The sequence below is a fragment of the Rhinopithecus roxellana genome, chromosome 6 (assembly GCF_007565055.1).
Source record: "Rhinopithecus roxellana isolate Shanxi Qingling chromosome 6, ASM756505v1, whole genome shotgun sequence".
NCBI classification, from domain to species: domain Eukaryota; kingdom Metazoa; phylum Chordata; class Mammalia; order Primates; family Cercopithecidae; genus Rhinopithecus; species Rhinopithecus roxellana.
The window spans coordinates 89,954,663-89,977,158 of NC_044554.1; the positions used below are offsets into that span (position 1 = coordinate 89,954,663).

Here is a 22,496-nt window from a genome sequence, read left to right on the forward strand (position 1 = left end):
TTGTGTATCATACCATATTTTCTTTGTCTATTCATCCATTGATGGGCACTGAGGTTGAGTTCCTATTTTGGCTATTGTAAATAGTGCTGCAGTAAACATGGGAGTGCAGATACTGCTTCAATATATTGATTTTCTTTCTTTCCAATATAAATACAGCAGTGGAATTGCTGGACTGTATGGTAGTTCTATTTTCAGTTTTTTGAGGAACTTCCCTACTGTTTTCCACAGTGGCTGCATTAATTTACATTCCCACCAACAAGGGTTCCCCTTTCTCCACATCCTTGCCAGCATGCATTATTCCCTGTCTTTTTAACTGGGGTAACATCATATCTCATTGTAGTTTTGATTTGCATTTCTCTAATGATTAATGATGTTGAGAATGCTTTTCGTCTACTTGTTGTCCATGTGTATGTCTTTCTTGAGAAATGTCTAGTCAAACCATTTGCTCATTTTTAAATTGGATTATTTGGGTTTTTTTTTTTTTTTTTTTTTTTTTTTTTTTGCTATTGAGCTATTTGAGCCCCTTACATATTCTTGTTATTAATCTCCAGTTGGATGGATAATTTGCAAATATTTTCTCCCATTCTGTGGGTTATGGCCTTACTTTGTTTATTGTTTCTTTGTCGTGCAGAAAGCTTTTAGCTTGATGTAATCTCATTTGTCTAATTTTCTTTTTGTTGCCTGTGCTTTTGAAGTCTTTACACAAAAATTCTTTGCTCAGACCAATGTCCTGGCATTCTCCCCCAATGTTTTCTTCTAGTAGTTTTGTAGTTTCATGTCTTAGATTTAAGTTTTTAATTCATTTTGATTTGATTTTTGTGTATGATAAGAGACAAGGGTCTAGTTTCATTCTTATCCACGTGGATATCCAGTTTTCCCCTCCACTTATTGAAGAGACTGTTCTTTCCCAGTTGTATGTTGCTGGTGTCTTTGTCAAAAAATGGAATTGGCTGTAAATGCATGGATTTATATTTATTTTCTAATTTTCCTTTGATTTCTTCTTTTTCTCATTTTTATCTTTCTTTTAAAAAAGATTTGTTTACATGTAAGGGGTATAAGTGCAGTTTTATTACATGGATATATTGTGTAGTGGTAAAGTCTGGGCTTTCTGTGTAACCATCACCCAAATAGTGTACATTGTACCCATTAAGCAATTTCTCTTTCCTCAATCCCTTCCCTTCCTTCACTTCACCAGTCATAATTATTCCACACTCTGTGTTCATGTGTATACAGTATTTAGCTTCTGTGAGAATGTGTAGTATCTGACTTTCTGTTTCTGAGTTGTTTCACTTAAGATAATGGCCTCCAGTTCCATCCATGTTGTTGCAAAAGACATGATTTCATTCTTTTTTATGGCTGAATAGTATTTTATTGTATACTATACACGTATATACACACCATACTTTATCCAACGATCCATTGCATTGTATACTATACACATATATACACACCATACTTTATCCAATGATCCATTGCTGAACACTTAATTCCATATCTTTGCTATTGTAAATAGTGCTGCAATAAACATAGACATATGAGTAGGTGTCTTCCGATAGAATGATTTCTTTTCCTTTGGGTAGATGCTCAGTAGTGGGATTGATGGATTGACTGGTAGTTCTATTTTTAGTTTTTTGAGAAATCTTCACCGTGTTTTCCACAGGGGTTGTACTAATTTGCATTCCAGCCAACAGTGTATAAGCCTTCCCTTTCTTCTACACTCTTTCAACATCTGTTATGCCTTGACTTTTTAACAATAGCCATTCTAACTGGCATAAGATGATATCTCATTGTGGTTTTAATTTGCATTTCTCTGAAGATTAGTGATGTTGAACATTTTTAAATATGCATGTTGGCCATTTGTATATCTTATTTTGAAAAATGTCTATTCTTGTCCTTTGCCCACTTTTTAATGGAGTTATTTAGGGCTATTTTGTTGAATTGTCAGAGTCTTTTAAAAAAATTTTTTTAAGAAGGGGTGTTGTATTATTTCCACCTATTGTGGTATTTCCAAACTTTTTTCTGTTGTTGATTTCTAATTTAATTTGAGAAATATTTATGTGATTTCAATTTTTAAAAATGAATTGATGGCTGGGCACGGTGGCTCACGCCTGTAATCCCAACACTTTGGGAGGCCGAGGTGGGCAGATCACAAGGTCAGAAGATTGAGACCATCCTGGCTAATGCGATGAAACCCTGTCTCTACTAAAAATACAAAACATTAGCCGGGTGTGGCAGCGTGCACCTGTAGTCCTAGCTGCTGGAGAAGCTGAGGCAGGAGAATGGTGTGAACCGGGGAGGCGGAGCTTGCAGTGAGCCGAGATGGCGCCACTGCACTCCAATCTGGGCGACAGAGCGAGACTCTGTCTCAAAAAAAAAGAAAAAAGAAAAAAAAGAATTGATAATTACTTTATTGCATAACACATGGTCAGTCCTGGAGAATGGTCCATGAATGCTTTGTTGTCATTGAATGGAGTGTTCTGTAGATGTTATGTAGGTCAAGTTAGTTGGGTTATTCAGGTCTTCTATATCTTTACATTCTTTTTGTTTAATTCTATAGATTAAAAAGAGAGGAGTGTTGAAATTTTCAACTCTATGGTTGCATTGTCTGTTTTTCTTTTCAAATCTTTCAGTATTTGGGGGCTTCTAAATTAAGTTCATATACATAATTAATATTGACAATTACATATAAATATAATTATTATTTCTTTCTTGATATAATAGCCCCTTTTTCATTATGAAATATACCTTTTTGTTTTGGGGATTATTCTACATCTTAAAGTGCATTTTTCTAGTACTAATATATTTATCCCTATTCTCTTACAGTTACTGTTTTTATGATATATATTTTTCCATCCTTTTATTTTCAACCTATTGTGTGTTTGAGTCTAAAAGTTATCCCTAGCAGACAGAGTATACTTAGATGTTACCTTTTAAAATCTAGTCTAATCATCTTGCCCTTTGATTGAAGTGTGTAGTTCATTCACATATAATGTCATTTTCATATGGCAGCTACTTCTGGACATCTTGGGTTGCGTTTTTGCTCTTCTTTCCTTGTTTACTATCTTTTTTGTGGGAAGCAAGTATTTTTTGCACTATTTTACTTCCTTTTGTAACTTTTTAAAGTAATTTCTTATTTAGATGTTCATATTTCCAGTGGTTACTGAGATTACAGTATGCATCTTTACCTTATCACAATGTATTTTAAGTTAGTACTGATTTAATTGTGGTAAGATTTCACAATTTTGCTCTAATATTGCTCCATCCTTACCTTGTATTTGCGCTATTTTTGTCATACATTTTGTATCTATAAGAGTTATAAATACAACAATACAGTTTTATAATTATTGCTTTAAACAAATTTTTATTTTGAAGTAAGAGAAGTGTTTGTGTGCATGTGCATATACATATATACTATTATTTTATATTTCTCTACATATTTACATTCCTAGTGCTTTTCATTCCTTCCTGTGGATGCAAGTTACCATGTGGTGTTATTTTCTTTCTGTCTGAAGGGCTTATTATTATTATTATTTTACCATTTCTTGTGTGGCATGTCTGCCAGCAATGACTCTTCTCAGTGTGGTTTATCTGGGAATATGTTTATTTCACCTTCATTTTTGAATAACATTTTAACTGGATTCAGAACTCTTGGTTGGTAACTTCTTCTTCCTCTCAGCATTTTAAGTATGGGTATATATTGGAGATATTCAGCTCCAGACCACCACAATAAAGCACATATCTCAATAGTCACATGAAAATTTGGTTTCCTAGTGCATATAAGAGTTATGTTTATACCATACTGTAGTCTATTAAATGTGCACTAGCATTATGTCTTAAAAAATGTACATATCTTAATTTTAAAAAGACTTTACCAGTAACAATTGTTAGAGATCATCTGAGCCTTCAGCAAGTCATAATCTTTTTACAGGTGGTGGGTCTTGCCTTGATGTTGATGGTTGTTGACTGATCAGGGTGGTGGTTGCTGAAGGCTGGGTTGGCTATGGCAATTTCTTAAAATAAGACAATGAAGTTTACCACATTGATTGACTTTCCCTTTCACAGAAGATTTATCTGTAGGAGGCAATGCTGTTTGATAGCATTTACCGCAATAGAACTTTTCAAAATTGGAGTCAGTCCTCTAAAACCCTGCTGCTGCTTTATCAACTAAGTTTATGAAACATTCTAAATCCTTTGTCATCATTTCAGCAATGTTCACAGCTTCTTCAGAGTACATTTCACTTCAATAAACCTCTTTATTTGTTTGGCCATAAGAAGCAACTCCTCATCAATTCAGATTTTATCATGAGATTGCAGCAATTCAGTCACATCTTCAGATTTCACTTCTAAATCTCTTACCATTTATATCACATCTGCAGTTTCGTCACTGAAGTCTTAAACCCCTCAAAATCATTCTTGAGGGTTGGAATCAACGTTTGCCAAACTCCTCTTAATGCTGATATTTTGACCTCCTCCCATGAATGTTCTTCATGGCATCTAAAATGGTAAATCCTTTCCAGAAGGTTTTCAATTTACTTTTCCCAGATTCATCAGAGGAATAAGTGCCTATGGCAGCTATAACCTCATGTAATGTATTATTTTTTCTTTTTTTAAATTATACTTTAAGTTCTGGGATACATATGCAGAACATGCAGGTTTGCTACATAGGTATACGTGTGCCATGGTGATTTGCTGCACCCATCAACCCGTCATCCACATTCGGTATTTCTCCTAATTCTATCCCTCCCCTTGCCCCCCACCCCCCTACAGGCCCTGGTGTATCATGTTCCTCTCCCTGTGCCCATGTGTTCTCATTGTTCAACTACCACTTATGAGTAAGAACATGCGGTGTTTGATTTTCTGTTCCTGTGTTAGTTTGCTGAGAATGAGGGTTTCCACCTTCACCCATGTCCCTGCAAAGGACATGAACTCATTGGTTCCAAGTCTTTGCTTTTGTGAATAGTGCTGCAATAAACACACCTGTGCATGTGTCTTTATAGTAGCATGATTTATAATCCTTTGGGTATATATCTCTAATGAGCAGTGATGATGAGTTTTTTTTTTTTTTTTCATGTTTCTTGGCCGCATTAATGTCTTCTTTTGAAAAGTGTCTGTTCATATCCTTTGGCCACTTTTTGATGGGGTTGTTTGCTTTTCTCATGTACATTTGTTTAAGTTCCTTGTAGATTCTGGATATTAGCCCTTTGTTAGATGGATAGATTGCAAAAATTTTCTCCCATTCTGTAGGTTGCCTCTTCACTCTGATGATAGTTTCTCTTGCTGTGCAGAAGCTCTTTAGTTTATAAACACCTCTATGCAAATAAAGTAGGAAATCTAGAAGAAATGGATAAATTCCTCAACATATGCACCCTCCCAAGACTAAACCAGGAGGAATTCAAATCCTTGAATAGACCAATAACAAGTTCTGAAATTGAGGCAGTAATTAACAGCCTACCAACCAAAAAAAAGCCCAGGACCAGATGGATTCACAACAAATTCTACCAGAATTACAAAGAGGAGGAGCTGATACCACTCCTTCTGAAAGTATTCCAAACAATAGAAAAACAGTGACTCCTCCCTAACTCATTTTATGAGGCCAACATCATCCTGATATCAAAACCTGGCAGAGACACAACAAAAAAAGAAAATTTCAGGCCAATATCCTTGATGAACATCAATGTGAAAATCCTCAATAAAATACTGGCAAACTGAATCCAGCAGCACATTAAAAAGCTTATCCACTATGATCAAGTCAGCTTCATCCCTGGGATGCAAGGCTGGTTCAACATATGCAAATCACTGATCATAATCCATCACATAAACAGAACCAAAGACAAAAACCACATGATTTTCTCAATAGATGCAGAAAAGGCCTTCAATAAAATTCAACACCCCTTCATGCTAAAAACAGTCAATAAACTAGGTATCGATGGAACATATATCAAAATAATAAGACCTATTTATGACAAACCCACAGCCAATATCATACTGAATGGGCAAAAGCTAGAAGCATTCCCTTTGAAAACTGGCACAAGACAGGGATGCACTGTCTCACCACTCCTATTCAACATTGTATTGGAAGTTCTGGACATTGCAATCAGGCAAGAGAAACAGGTACTCAAACAGGAAGAGGGAAAGTCAAATTATCTCTGTTTGCAGATGACATGATTGTATATTTAGGAAACCCCAACATCTCAACCCAAAAACTCCTTAAACTGATAAGCAACTTCAGCAAAGTCTCAGGATACAAAATCAATGTGCAAAATTCACAAGCATTCTGATACACCAATAACAGCCAAATCATGAGAAAACTCTCATTCACAATTGCTACGAAGAGAATAAAATACCTAGGAATACAACTTACAAGGGATGTAAAGGACCTCTTCAAGGAAAAATACAAACCATTGCTCAAGGAAATAAGAGAGGACACAAACAAATGGAAATATATTCCATGTTCATGGATAGGAGAATCAGTATCTTGAAAATGGCAATACTGCCCAAAGTAATTTATAGATTCAATGCTATTCCCCTCAAGCTACCATTGACTTTCTTCACAGAATTAGAAAAAAACTACTTTAAATTTCATATGGAACCAAAAAAGAGCCCATATAGCCAAGACAATCCTAAGTAAAAAGAACAAAGCTGGAGGCATCACGCTACCTGACTTCAAACTATACTACAAGGCTATAGGTCTACAGTAACCAAAAGGCTACAGTAACCAAAACAGCATGGTACTGGTACCAAAACAGATATATAGACCAATGAACAGAACAGAGGCCTCAGAAATAACATCACACATCTATAACTATCTGATCTTCAACAAGCCTGACAAAAACAAGCAATGGGGAAAGGATTCCCTATTTAATAAATAGTGTTCGGAAAACTGGCTAGCCATATGTAGAAAACTGAAACTGGACCCCTTCCTTACACCTTATACAAAAATTAACTCAAGATGGATTAAAGATTTAAACATAACACCTAAAACCATAAAAACCCTTGAAGAAAACCTAGGCAATACCATTCAAGACATAGGCATGTGCAAAGGCTTCATGACTAAAACACCAAAAGCAATGGCAACAAAAGCCAAAACTAACACATGGGATCTAATTAAACTAATGTATTTCTTAAATAATAAGACTTGAAAGTCAAAATGACTTCTTGATTCATGAGTTACAGAATATGTGCTGTGTTAGAGACATGGAAATAACATTAATCTCCTTGTACCTCTTCATCAGCGCTCTTGGGTGACCAGGTATATTGTCAATGAGCAGTAATATTTTGAAATAAATCTTTTTTTCTGAGCAGTAGGTCTCCACAGTGAGCTCAAAATATACAGTAAACCATACACAAACAAATTTGCCATTATCCAAGTTTTATTGTTCCATTTCTAGAGTAAGCAGAGTAGATTTAGCAAAATTACTAAGGGCCCTAGGATTTTCATTACGGTAAACAAGCATTTGCTTTGACTTAAAGCCACCAGCTGCATTAATCCCTGACAAGAGAGTCAGCTTGTCCTTTGGAGCTTTGCAGCTGGGTATTGACTTCTCCTCTCTAGCTATGAAAGTCATACAGATGACATCTTCTAATAGAAGGCTATTTTGTCTACATTAACAATCATTTGCTTAGTATAGCCACCTTCATCAATGATCTTAGCTAGATTTTCTGGATAACTTGCTGTAGCTTCTACATCAGCATGTGTTCCTTCACCTTGCACTTTTATGTTATGGAGATAACTTCTTTCCTTAAACCTCATAAACCAACCTCTGTTAGTTTTATGCTTTTGTTTCCAGCTTCCTCACCTCTCCTAGCCTTCATAGAACTGAAGAGAGCTAGAATCTTGCTCTGGATTAGGCTTTGGCTTGGGGGAATATCATGGGTGGTTTGATATTCTATCTAGACCATGAAAAGTTTTCTCCACATCAATGATAAGGCTGTTTCACTTTCTTATAATTGGTGTGTTTAGTGGAATAGTGCTTTAAATTTTTTTTCAATAACTTTCTCTTATCTTTTTTATTTTTATTATTTTTTTTGCTTGCTTGGCTAACTGTTTGACATGAGGCCCATCTTGGCTTCTGACATGCCTTCTCACTAAGCATAATAATTTCTGGCTTTTGATTTATAGTGAGATATGTGTAACTCTGTCTTTCACTTGGGCAGTTAGAGGCCATTGTAGGGTTGCGAATTGGCCTAATGTTAATATTGTTGTGTCTCAGGAAATAGGGAGGGCAGTGGAGAGGGGCAAAGATGGGGAAATAGCTGGTTGGTGGAACAGTCAGAACACACACATTTATCAATGAAGGTTGCTGTCTTATATGGGTGTGGTTCATGGCACCTCGAAACAATTACAATAGTAACGTCAAAGATCACTGAACACAGAGTCACACCACAGATATAACAATAATGGAAGAGTTTGAAATATTCTGAGAATTACCAAAATGTGACACAGAGACATGAGTGAGCACATGCTGTTGGAAAAATGGTGCTGATAGACTTGTTTGGCATAGGGTTGCCATAAACCTCCAATTTGTAAAAAATGCAGTATCTGCAAAGTGCAATAAAATGAAGCACAATAAAAAGAAGTGCTGCAGATCATTTTACTACCATCTGGCCTACAAAGTTCTGATGAAAGTTCAGCCATTAGTCATATTTGTGTTTTCCTGTAAGTGATAAGTCATTTTTCTGTTTGTGCTTTCAAGACTTTTATGTCGTATTTGGTTTTCAGAAGTTTGAGTTCGACTATAAGGTATCAAGATTTACTTCTCTTTGTGTATTTGGAGTTTCTTGAGATTCTTGGATCTGTAGGCTAATGTTTTTCTTTTTTTCCTTTCCTTTTTTTTAAACAGACAGAGCCTGTTTGTGTCTCCCAGACTCAAGCGATCCTCCCACCTCAGTCTATGTAGCTGGTTACATATCACCACGCTGGGCTAATTTTTAATTTTTTTGTAAAGATGAAGTCTTGTTATGTTTTCCAGGCTTGTCTTGAACTCTGGGACTCAAGTGATCCTTCCACCTCGGTCTCTGAAATTGCTAGGATTACAGGTGTGAGCCACTGCACCTGGCCTTTTCCTCATTTTTAAAAAGACTTTTGGCTACTTCCTTTGCTCTTTCCTCTCTTGGAACTCTCGCTTTATAAACGTTGAGATATTGGATATTACACCACATGTTTCTGAGGCTCTGCTCATTTTTCTTCAAGCTTTATTTTCTCTATTCTTTGGTTGGGATAATTTGTATTGACGTGCTTTTAGGTTCGTTGATTCTTTCTTCTTTGAACTCAAATCTTCTGTTGAGCCCATCTAGTACATTTTAAATTTCAATTATTGATTTTTAATTCTAGAATTTCCATTTGGATCTTTATTATAATTTTATGTCTCTATTGAAATGCCTTCTGTTTGCTGAACATTGAATACTGTCACAATATTTTCCTTGAATTCTTTCACTATGGTTGTCTTTAATTCTGTGGATATCCCCATAACAGCCCTCTGAAGTCTTTAATTCACTCAGAGTCCCTTTCTATTGACTGCTTTTTTCTTAAGTATGGATCTCGAATTTCTGTTTCTTTACATGTCTACTAATTTTTTGTTGTTGTTGTTGGAAACTGAAAGTTTTAAATAATGCATTTAGCAACTTTGGATTTTGTCTCATTTTTCTGAGAGCTGTTGCCTCTTCTTTTCTAGTAACTTTCCGGGCTTCAACTGTGGCTCTGCTTGCCCTGGAGTGTGGAGTTTCTGACATCTCTGCTCATTTATTAGCCTGGCTTTCTAAGGATCACTCCTGTGGCTACATAGCTTAGAGTCATCGAGCAACTTGTGCTGAAACACTTCAAGCTTGTAAGGTGTAGTAATCCTACAAAGGCCTCAAACCGCTCAAGTGAAACAAAGAGTCACCATCTGTTGATCAATCCACATGTGAGCTAGGGAATATATTCAAAGTGGCAGCCAGTTCTCAAGTTCCCCTGGGCTTTCACTTTCTGCTGGGCTCTTTTAGGTCTCCGCCTACACATGCATGGTTTCCCAATCAAGTAGGGATATGTAGAGAGCTTATCTCAGCCCTTCCGTGATGCTCTTCTCCAAATTGTTTCCAGTATCTCCCAGGTAAACTTCTGGCTGATCACTGTTGCTTCATCAGGGATCAAACCTTGAGCTAGCAAAGCTGTAGGTTCTGCTTGTTAATTCCCAACGGCCTCCATCACTTTTGGCCAGGAGAGCCATGGATCTTTACATCTCGGTGAAATCATCTGTCCCATTAGCAGTAAACCTGCTGGTTTTTGCAGCCAGTTCCACAGTGATAAAACTACTGTTCTCACTAACCAAGCTGAGGGCAGGGTAGATAGAGCAGCCTCAGGCAAGGAGGCCACAGTATCATTGCTTTTACTGAAGTTCATGCAGTTTTTCAAAAATAAATATTTCTCAATTCATTGTATGCCACTGATGATTTCCTGTGCCCTGAAATGCTTGTGACAATTTTTCCAGTTTTATACTTAGTCTTTTGCACAGAGGAATTTCTAACACCTTCATGAGATCATCATCAGAATTCTCTTTTGTACTTATTTTTATCTGAAGGAGACTAGGGGTTTTAGTTTTACTAAAATAAAGGGCAAAGTAGACTTCTCTGATTACATTTGCATTTTGTTAAATTGCAGGGGTCATTTTAAAAGACAGATTTTTTTTTTCCAAAGCAACATTCAGGCAAGCATTTTCCTAACATTGAAGAACAACTGTTTTATAAGCAAAACGTTATGACATTGGAGTGATTATGTTTTCTTTCCAGATTTCCAGAGTGTGAAATCCATGAGAAAAAACTTGCATATAAAAAACAAAAAGCCATAAACAAACCCAAACTCCCAAAACCCCCCAAATCCCAAAAAACTTGTTCAATTTGCAACTTAATCTTCATCTATTGATTTCCATTATGTATTCATTTCTATTTGGTGAATCACTTTGGAACTAAGTCACATAAATTATCCCTTGTGATATTATCTGGGTGTTTAGTTTGAAGGTTCTTTTTGATCTTTTAAAAGCATTTCTATGTGTGGTAGGTAGAATTATAATATTTCTGCCTCCTGGTGAACACATTTAATTCCCTACTCTGAATAAGGGCAGAACCTGTGAAAATGACTGGCTATCACTTCCACGGTTATATTCTGTTACATGGCAATGACAAAAAGGATTCTTCATATGTAATTAAGGACTCCAATCAGTTTATTTTGGGGTAATCAAGATTTTCCTAGATGGGCCAGGCATATTCAGGGAGCCCTTTAAATGTAGAGTTTTCTCTAGCTGGTTTTGAAAGAAAGAAATTAGCTATGCTACTCACTCCTTAGGAAGAGAGGCAGACTCTAGTTACTGAGAGTGATCCCTAGCTGATGGCTGAGAAGCAGATGGGAATTCAGTCCGGCAACTGCAAGGAACTGTATTCTACCAACAACCAGTGAACTTGCAAGAGCACCTTAGTGTCAAATCAGACTGACGCCCTGGCCAACATTTTGACTTCAGCCTTGTCAAAAAAACTCTGAGCAGGGAACTCAGTGATGTTATGTCTAGGCTTCTGATGTGCAAAAACTGTGAGATAATAAATTTGTGTTGATTTAAGCTGATAAGTGCGAGGCAATTTATCACAGAGCAATAGAAAGCTAATACACTGTGAAATCTTTCTTTATAAATGAATCTTCCCTTGAAACAGCCAAGATTTGAGAAGTTCTATTTACTTAAGATACAGGTTGGCATGAAATTATTCAGTTACTCAGGACTTTTTGCCTTACAATAGGTTTAATTTCAGGACTTCTAGAGCACAATTTCTATGCATTTCTTTCTTGATTTCCAAAAGAATAGATAATCACACCCTTTTGTGTCCTTGCTATATACCAAGCACAGTTCTAAGTGACAGGCTGTTCGCACCACCCTGTGTAATTCTCATTTTGCAGATGAGGGGAGTGAGGTGGTGCTGAGGGTGAAGCTATGTCCGCAACGTCACATTTGTATGGAGTGACAGAACCAGGATTCAAATCTGAGAGCCCCACGCTCTGCAGCTCTTAACCCCATGCTTTACTATTGCTTCCACAAGCGCATTATAGAAAGTGTGGAAAATTCAGAAAAGCACTGAGAAGAAAATGTAAATCACTAGTAATGTCTTCATTTAGAGATAGCCGTATAATCACTATGAACATTTTGGCATTCATTCTATCTCGGAAAATAGCTCGTCAGTAGAGAAGTGGGCACATTATAACTTCATGGGGATTTTACTCTGCTTAATGCTTTATAACTTCTTCTTTCTTCCCTTTTCCATAACAAATTTTAAAATGTTCTGTATTCTTACCCGGAGTATTAGTACATTTACAAAAAAAAAAAAATTACTTCCTTTGTTCCTGAAGCACAGCATGCTGTCATCATGTATTCTTTGGGTTTTGCTTACTTTGTGACCTTTCCCCAAAGTCACAGGCCCTCCTCAGAGTGTCTTTACGGTCTTTCTCTTCAAGTTTCAACCTCAGAGCAATCCAGGAAACAGAGAGGCAGACAGGTGGTAAAAAATTCAGATGATCAGAAATCTACCATTTATTCTAAAGTTGGGGTTAAATGCAATGATAATTTAAAAATAAAGGTAGGAGATTATGGAGAAGAGAGAGTGTATGGGAACCACCATGGTAAGGGGCACGTGCAGAGGGCAGTAGCTGTGTTCAGGGAACAGGGATGGTCCAGCTAGACCTCAAGGATCTGCCTGGCCCATGAGGGTGGAACATGTGGTGGGTCAGATGCAGGGCCAATGTCCAGATTGCATGACTGAGCCAAGCCCATGAACTCCACCAGCCCCGAAGCTTCAATTGCTGGCACTCTTAGAGCTGAGGACAGAGACCACCTCCAAAGGCTGAGAACCGTGAACACCAGAGTGATGGGTAAGTCCTCCTGGAGAACTTAGATCAACCCTCACAGAGGAGGGAAGAGGAAAAGCTAAGTTACCCAAAGAAGACTAAATTTAACAACATAAATGGCAAGATGAAATGTTTTCTGCTCTCAACAGAAACAGTGTCTTATGAACAAGCGTTTAGTTATAGAGAAATAGAGTGAAATTTCTGTGTGTCTATGTTGTGATAATAAATTTTCAACCTTCTGTTGGCTCTGTCTAAATCCTTCCTATTCTTGTCAGTGACACTGTTATTTTATTGCTCACATTGGCTTGAAATTATGCAGCCACCTCTGTCTGTTCATCAATCAAACTATGAAGTCATCTTGGACCACTCTGTATGTGGTATGCGGGTGTGGAGAGGGGATTATAACCTGACACTGAAGGCACTTTATATTTAACCAAATGTGAGTAAGGGAAAAAGTCAGGTTTTTCTTAACCTTTTAAAAAGCTTCCTGAGTACCAAATAGTGCTTTTAAAAAAACCAACATTCCGTGAATTAATTTAAATGTCAATGACTTGGAAACACAAGGATTATTTTCCCCCTAAATCAGCCATGTAAAGGAATGTTTTGCAAAAATGAACATGTCTAATTATTTATTCTGCAACATTTGAAAAGTGGCAGAAAGAGGCACAGCCTGTTTAAGCATACTCAACCCCGCATTTGCTTAGTGTTCAAATGGGACATACTCTTCAGTGCAAACAAATATGGTACACTGGGGAAGAGGACCTTGGGGCTTTCCACAGCTTCAATCTGCTTTGGGAATACATTTATGGTCACGTTCTCAGATCTTCTGGTTGGTTCCCCACTGTAGGTTGCTCTTTGGGATTGGAGCTGGGGTTGTTTGTGATGGGGATGTAGGCTCAATAGCTCAGTCACTTCCGTGAGGGCTCATTTTGGAGTATCCCTCCAGTCACAGCAATACCCCCACTTCAGTGAGAGCTCATGCCATAAGCCTGGCAGCCATCTCCGTACTTCAAGCTCTCCCCACTCCCACCTGCCCCTTATTCAGTGGACTAAAGACTTAGCCCAAATTCTGTCTGCTGGGAAGTTGGAATTGGTAACCAGAAGGTGAACCCACCTCTGTGGGCTGAACTATCACATACACACTCAGGGCTTGTGGGAGCCAGTAGTCAGCCAAAGCGTGGAAAGCATTAAACCAGCTGGTCTGTAGGGATAGAGATGGAGGCAGCGGCAACGTGCCGGGAGAGAGAACTCTCTGGGATCCTGGCAGCCAACATTTTTTGTTTCCTAGCTTGATTTGTAGGTCTGTTTTCTCCTTTTAATTCTAAAAATCACTCTTGGAAATCTCACAAGCAAATTTCCTCTTTTTTTTTTCTTCCTTTTTTTTTGCTTAACCTGATTGAAGTTGATTCCTGTTACTTGCAACCCCAGGAGTTTCGCTCCTGGTTGCTATATGGTTGCTATATTGTGGTGAGGAACTCAGTATCTGGGAAACAAGATAAAGGAACAGGCATATGACAAGAGAAAGTCAATAACTGCAACAACAATTTTAAAATACAGGTCTTAAATATGACACCAAAAATACAAAAGACAAAAGAAAAATTAGATACACTGAATTCCATCAAACTTACTAAATTTTGCTCTTGAAAGGACACCGTTATGAAAGTGGGGGAAGGAAACACAGAATGGGAGAAAATATTTGTGAATCATATATTTCAAAAGAGACTTGTATCCAGAATATATGGAGAATTGTTACAATTCAACAGTAAAAACACAAACCCAATTTAAAGAGGAGAAAAATATTTGAGTAGAAATTTTTTCAGAGAAGATATACAAATGGCCAATAAGCACATGAAAAGATGCTAACATCATTATCATTTGGGAAATACAAATTAAAACAAAAAATGAGATCTCACTCCACAGCTACTATGATGGCGATAGCAAAATGATGAATAACTAAGTGTTGGGAAGAAGGTGGAGAAATTCCAACTTTCATAAACCGCTGGTAGAAATGTAAAACGGTGCAGCTTCTTGGAAAACAGTTTAGCAGTTCCTCAAAATGTTAAAGATGGAATTACCACATGCCCTAGAAATTCCACTCCTAGGTATACGTCCAAGAGAAATAAAAACACGTGTCCACACAAAATCTTGTACATGAATATTCATAGCAGAATTATACATAATCACCAAGCAGTGAAAACAACTCAAATGTCCATCAACAATGAATAAGTGACAAAACCAAGTAGGTCCATACAATGGAATATTATTCAGCCATAAGAAGAAATAAGGTTGATACATGCTACAACATGAATGAACCTTGAAAACATTATGCTAAGTCAAAGAGGCCTGTGGCAAAAGGCCATGTTCTATATTATCCTATTTTTGTGAAATGCCCATAGAGACAGAAAGTAGATGGGTGATTTCCAGGGGCTATAGAGAAAAGGAAATGGGGAGTGACTGCTAAGAGAATTGGATTTTTGCGGGTAGCAATAAAGTGTTCTGGAATTAGATATTGGTGATCAGTGCACACCTCATGAATATACTAAATGCCACTTTTACACTTTATAAGGGTAAATTTTATGATACATGAATCGTATTTCTCAATAAAGTTATTATTTAAAACAATATGGGAAAAATATATTACCCTGATTTAATCACGTCAACAATAACATAATCACAATTAAAGTGAGGAATCAGCCAAATTTTAACTAGTTATGTAACCTTGAACAAGTTACTTATTTCTGTCTTTGTTTTTTTACCTGCCAAATGAGGATAAAGATAATACAGACTTCATAAGGTCATTACATGATTAAATGGGTTAATAAATGTAAGCCTTTTGGAAGATAATTTATCACATAATGTCCAGTAAATGTTGGCAATTATTGTAATTATTAACTTGCAAATATAATTTGTGTGGCTGAATAGCACCTGCCTGTAGTGACTTTCTCCAGGCATCATTCCAGTTAGTCCACATTCAAGTCAGAGAAAAGATGGAAGGTACTACCCTCATGGAGAAGCACTGGGGAAACCAGTAGCAAAACAAACTTTATGAGTAAGAAACAAATACGATTACTCAACAATAATCTTCATAAAAATGGATGAAACCCAACTAATTCAGTTGACCTTGATGACAAATAGGAAGGAAGAACTTCTTACATGTGTTGGGAAGGTGAGATAAATATTTTATGTTATCACGATCTTATAAATGAAGGCAAGGGTATCCTTTTATGATCAAAGTAAGAATTTACGTTGGAATGGCAATTGAAAGACAGCTGACAACTAACAAAAATGAAGAGGGCTGGACCCAGTGGCTCATGCTTATAATCCCAGCATTTTGGGAGGCTGAGGCAGACAGATTGCTTGGGCCCAGAAGTTTGAGACCAGCCTGGACAACATAATGAGACCCTGTCTCCACAAAAATAAAAATAAAACAATTAGGCAGGCATGGTGGTGTACACCTGTAGTCCAAGTTACAGGGGAGGCTGAGGTGAGGGGATCACTAGAGCTGGACTGTTGAGGCTGCAATGTGCTATAATCGTACCACTGCACTGTAGCCTGGGTGATAGAGTAGGACTTTGTCCTTATTTAAAAAAAAAAAAAAAAGATGAATCATTCTTGCTTAGTTGGGATGATCAGAAATCCAGCTGCCTAATCACCTTTTGCTCAAAAAGTTTTTATGGCCTGGGGTCTTTCAGCAAGCAGGTGAATGCAACAGAATCTTTGAGATAATGGAAGCTTCCTTCTTTGACTAGCAATATTCAGGTAGAAGTGTTTCTAGAATTCTAAAGTTTCTTTTTTGAATTTTTTTTTTTTTTTTGAGATGGAGTCTCTTTCCGTTGGCCAGGCTGGAGTGTGGTGGTGCGATCTTAGCTCACTGCAACCTCTGCCTCTCGGGTTCAAGCGATTCTTCTGCCTCAGTCCCCTGAGTAGCTGGGACTACAGGCATGCACCACCATGTCCTGCTAATTTGTGTGTGTGTGTATATATATATATATATAATATATATATATATATATATTTTTTTTTTTTTTTTTTGGTAGAGATGGGTTTTCACCATATTGGCCAGGCTGGTCTCAATCTCCTGACCTCGTGATCTGCCCACCTCGGCCTCCCAAAGTGCTGGGATTACAGGCATAAGTCACCACACACAGCCTAAAATTTTAAAGTTTTAAACACTCTTTTTGAGGCTATTACTTCACCTTCCCCAGGTGGCTTTATGAGCAGAGTCCGCAGAGCCTACTTCCAAGCTGTGAGCCTCTGCCCTGCACTTCATAGTGCTCTGCTGGCTCTGGCATTTGCAGTTGAAAGAGTTCTAGAGAAAGCGTATTATCAAGGGCACTAAGGGCCAAGTTCAACATTCATTTTAAAGTATTGTAATCTTTACAAGGCTCCAGGTTCTCATTTTCCTCTAAACTGGACAGTGAATTTCCTGAAGACAGACATTCTAAAAATCCTTCTTCTCCTTTGTCTGTGTATCCCTGGCTCTGAGCGCAGGGTCTTGCATATTCAGTGGCCATGTGAGGAGTGAGTGCACAGAAATGTTTGGGGGGCCGCCTTTCTGCTGGAGGGTTTGAAGGCATATAATCCTTTTTGTCAGAAAGTTGTTAGGGTGTTGGCAACAAATGTAGAGTTAGAAGAATTCAAATCAACAGTCCCTTCTTTTCTTTCCCCTCTTCCACACACTTCTTCCTCTTCTCTCCAGCTGCAAGACAGTGGACCTCACTACTTCCTGAGATGCTTCCCACATGCAACCCTTTCAGTAGGTACACCCCAGAATCCCCTTTCAGGAGACACTCGCTCCCCAGCTTCTGGAGCCATTGTTTTGAAGGATTATGCCAGCACTAGAATCCCTTGCCAGAACTGTCTCCACCAATGGGAGATATCTCAAAATTACAGCCCTCACCTGGGGTCAGGTCACATCCAAGGACTGTTTGATGTGGGAATTCCAAGACCTGCACCGACTTCAGGACAACTCTGAAGAGCTATTTTAGTCCTAGAGCTCTCAGTGGGATCCACTAGGCCTTCTTTTATGGCTGCAGCACAGTCCGCCTTCTCCCTGCCAACCCCAGTGCCTTCCTCTCTCGCTTGTCTTTTTGCCAAGAACACTTCTCAATAAACTCCCCTGCACACACATTTCTAATCCTGTCTCCCCCAAAAGCCGACTTCAAACAGTGAAGCACCAAGTTGGTCTGCCTTCAGCCCCTGTCTCAGCACATAGGCAGTGCTCAGTACGTGTTCATCACAAGACTGGACTCCTCCTGCACCCACCTCTCTTGCTATTATGACGACAGGTGAATAAGTCACCCAGGCAGAGTTAGCCAGAAGAAGTTGTGAGTTGCTGGGAAAATGGGTGCTAAATCATCCTCAAACCTAATCAGCAACAGAGTCTCAAAGCTCTTGGGGCCATGAGAATTTGTATGGGCAACCAAAGTATACCTCTGTGAATAATACAGATGACCACACATTTCTTGACTCTCTCCATCAAAATGAAGGGTCTACGCCCCCTCCTTTGGAGTCTGGGTGGAGGAACCTGTGAATGCTTTGAGCAATGGAAGATGGCAAGTAATGCTGTGCCCATTTCCAGACCCCAAACTTGAAAGACTGGCAGCTTCTAATTCCTATCTTTTGGAATTCTCTCGGGGATTCCTAAGCTGCCAAGTAAGAAGGCCTACTACCCAAGATAGCCATATGTGGGCACTCTGATGGCACTTCCAGATGAGCCAACCCTCTAGCCTCTAGCACCGCCAAGGTGCCAAACATGTGAGTGAAGCTGTTTTTGTCAGTCCCAGATCCATCTATCCACCATCCAAATACCACCTCCTAACCTCAGTCACTCCTGCATGGAGAAGAAGAATCACCAGCCAGTGCTTGAACAAATTTTTCACCGATAAAATCATAATACAACAAAATGGTTATTATTGTAATTTTTGAAGCAGCAATAGAAAACTAGAGCAACCCCATCCTGAAATCTCCCCAACACCTCCTTCTTACCCTCTATGACCTCACTGGGAACAGGGCAGATAAAAGAATGAGTATCTCCTGTCCATTTTACTGAAGTGAAGGTCCAAGGATCTCAGCCCTGACAACTTGCCCAAACTCAAACATTTAGTTTGCAATGAGCCCAGAAGTAAAACTGATTTCATCTGAGCTTTTCTCAAGTGTATTTCCATTTGATAGGCAGTAGGGTTTTGTTTTGAGAAAAATGAAAAGGTGGTAAATAATTATTTAAGGAAACCAAATCCTGGGGGAGGATGATCTCCCAGGCATGGTTCAAAGGACCACACACCTCTGCCTCTTGGTCTCTGGAAAATAAAGTCTTGGAGAATCTGGGTCTTAACTAAAACAAGACTTTGGAGGCTGGGCACAGTGGCTCATGCTTGTAATCCCAGCACTTTGGGAGGCCGTGGCAGGCAGATCACAAGGTCAGGAGTTCGAGACCAGTGTGGCCAACATAGTGAAACCCCATCTCTACTAAAAATACAAAAAATTAGCCAGATGTGGTCATGTGCGCCTGTAATCCCAGCTACTCAGGAGGCTGATGCAGGAGAATCACGTGAACCAGAGAGGCAGAGGTTACGGTGAGCTGAGACTGTGCCACTGTACTCCAGCCCAGATGACAGTGCGATAATCCATCTCAAAAAAAAAAAAAAAAAAAGAAAAACCTCGGAAGTAGAGTGCACCTCCTAACGTGTACAATGACCTGAAGCCATGATTTTGAGGAAGTAGGACTAATTCAGATATATTTCCATATTGTCTCCAGAGACAATTCCTAAGTGTCAGAATCTGTGTCCAGATTTTCCGTTTGCAGCATGTGGCCACCAGACTTATCCGAGAGTTATTTTCCTGACTTCTCAAGCTAGGATTCTATTTTGAGGTCTGCTCATTGAACAATTACTTACTACTCAGAGTTCTGAGTCTATGTGGCTCCATGGACTGTACCATCTAAATGACACCACTGTTATGAGGATTCCCATGTTATGAGAACTACAATGTGTATAGCAAAGATCTTACCTTACCTCCTACTCTCATCCAAAAAAACAAACAAAAAAACCTCTTGGAAATAAAACACTCCGTGAACAGATAAGCCAAGAAGCCATATCAGTGCTTAGCGTCTCCAGATGATCACCATATCTGGATTCTCTGAAAGATGGAAGGAAGCTAAGATGGTTGAGTCCTTACCGTGTGCACATGCCACAGATCTACACACATGGTCACAATTTCCATGGTATCCCTACGAGATGGGTCTCATTAGCTTCAGTTCACCAATAAGGACACAGAAGCTTGGAGAGGGTTAAGTACATTGCTGCAGGTTTCCACAGCCAGCAGGAAATGGGAGAGAAGGGTAGGAGGCGCGCAGTGATTCAAACCCAGGTGTGTCTGTGTGAGGTCAAAGCCCATGAAAAGCAGTAAAAATTTCAGGTTAAAATAGCCTGAAATAATAGTTACCTATATGAGAAGAAAAAATTCCAATCACCAATGAGGTGGAAGAGTTTTATGCCCAATTTAAACTAGTACGCTTTGTATTCACATAGATGTATGTAGTGCCAATGTCTACTCTTGGAGTCTACATTTCTCTATGTCGGTGAGGTTACTGCTGCCTTACTTGGAATCTTACAACTCTTGATGTAATAAAATATGTGATTTATTATGCAAACAAAGTATTGGACCCCATTGTTATGTCTATATAAAAAATACAAAAATATTTATTTACATACCTACACAGGTGTGCCCATTCGAGTCTCTGGGCCTGGATGAGTCATCGTAGGCTGGAGAGGCCGAGGACTGAAGAGACAGGAGCAAGAATAGAGGTGCCACCATAAGGATTTTCCAGGGGGACTGCATCTCCAAGCTATGCACCCCAAGTGATCACCTGGCTACAGAAGCTCCCAACTGAGGGATGCTGGAGCTGAGGCCGCGGAATCAATTGATCTGTCTCTCCTTCTGTTCCTCACTCTCTTTGACACACACACCCCACCCTCTCACATACACACTTTTCAGTAAGTGTGAGGTGAATAAAAGCACACATAAAAACTCACAGACCCACAGCTTGCTCTTGAGAGAGCCACACACAAAGAGCTGGAGCAAGTCTCTGGTGTGCAGCTCTGCTGAGGTAAAAACTGCAGGATAAAGAAAACCCAAGTTGCACAGGGGCGGCACTTCCGTGCTCCCTGGCTCAATGAAGTCAGTGACCATAAACCCTGTGTGCCTCGAGTCTGGCCGGAACTGATCTGTGGGGTTGGTTAGGAGGCCCTTCCCCTTTCATTCTTGCAAAACAAAACAAAGCTAAAGCTAAAACTGAGAAGAAAAAAGAAAAAAAAAACTAAGCCACAAGCACACAACCCTTTAACAATTTGATCAGCAGCACCCACACATTGTAGAAATTATAATTGGTTTTATTCAGAACTTATTTAGTCTTGTTTTCAAGAGCTTTATATGGTAAGGTTGTGATCCTTATTTTGTTGTTAAAGAATATTCTGGTCAAATAATATCTTTCCTCTGGAGAAATTGGGTTATTCCTTGAAGGGTCAAGACCTTTTATTTGGTGTGCAGAAAATAAGCAGTGCGGAAAAGAATGGGCAGTTAGCATGGTGGGATTTTAGATCTAATGAGAAAAAACATGGGTTAGAATTAATCAATTCATAGTTGCTAGGCTGTGCACAATGCATCTTTTTTTTCTCCAGAATTTTGAAGTGCGTTTATATTTCCTACCTGTGGATGATTTGTTAAGAGACTGATTTTCTGCTCTGAAGAATAGAACTGAACACTGTCTTTCTGAGGAAAAAAAAATCAGAACCAGATCATATTTAAAAGACATGTCATCTAAATGCTTCGCTCTAAAATAAGATACAACAAAATCATATGCCATTTTCAGACAAGATAAGAGGACAAGGCCAAAGTACCACAGTCTAGATAAGTGTGGGAGGTCTTGTGGTTCTGTTTCTCTCTGCTTAGGCTCTGAGGGAGCTTATTACAAATTTTGAAATATTATAGAAGCTACCTAAATTGTTAGCAATTAAAAAAATAGCATTTGGAGTAGCAGGTAAAGTTTTAGAGTAGCATCCTTTCCAGGATGTAGGAAATACCAATTTTTATGGTTTGAAGATTTCTTGTGCAGTCATTAGTCTTACAAGTACCGATGGGGCTACAATTCCCAAACCTGCAGCAGAGATAGCACAAGTCAGAGTGTTTCCCTAAATACACCCCCAGCCCGATACCGAGGATACTGCTGGGCTTCTTGAGTCACCCATGGGCCTGTGACTTCCTCTGAGTCAAAGGTGCTGCTCCTTCACTCCTTCACTCTGTGACAAAGGGGAGCTCTGGGGTCACTAGGACCACCACTGGGGTGAGGCCTAGAGAAGTTCCAGAGATTTCCAAGGGAGGCTAAATAAAGGACTGATTAGGAACTCAGATTGTGAAGATGGAAAGACTCATGTTTACATCTCATATCTACTGTTTATTCTGAGTAATATATTAGACCAGTGATGTAACTTCCCCCCCTTCGGTGTCTTGCTTTTGTTGTTGTTGTTGTTTGTTTGTTTATTTTTTGAGACAGGGTCTTGCTTTTTCATCCAGGCTGGAGTGCAGTGGTGTGATCACAGCTCACTATAGTGTTGACCTCCCCGGTTCAAGTGATCTTCCC

The 22,496-nt window shown here is 38.8% G+C and overlaps 1 protein-coding gene across 4 annotated transcripts in view; it reads right to left on the reverse strand.

The window, feature by feature from the left end:
- Positions 1-21,082, reverse strand: part of AOAH (acyloxyacyl hydrolase) — a 208,937-nt gene extending 187,855 nt beyond the window's left edge. For all 4 annotated transcript variants that reach the window (XM_030931867.1, XM_010361136.2, XM_030931868.1 and 1 more), the window contains exon 1: positions 20,572-21,082. In XM_030931867.1, the coding sequence (XP_030787727.1) occupies positions 20,572-20,698 (127 nt within the window). In that variant the 5' untranslated portion in view covers positions 20,699-21,082. The remainder of the gene's footprint in view (positions 1-20,571) is intronic.
- Positions 21,083-22,496: the final 1,414 nt, after the last annotated feature.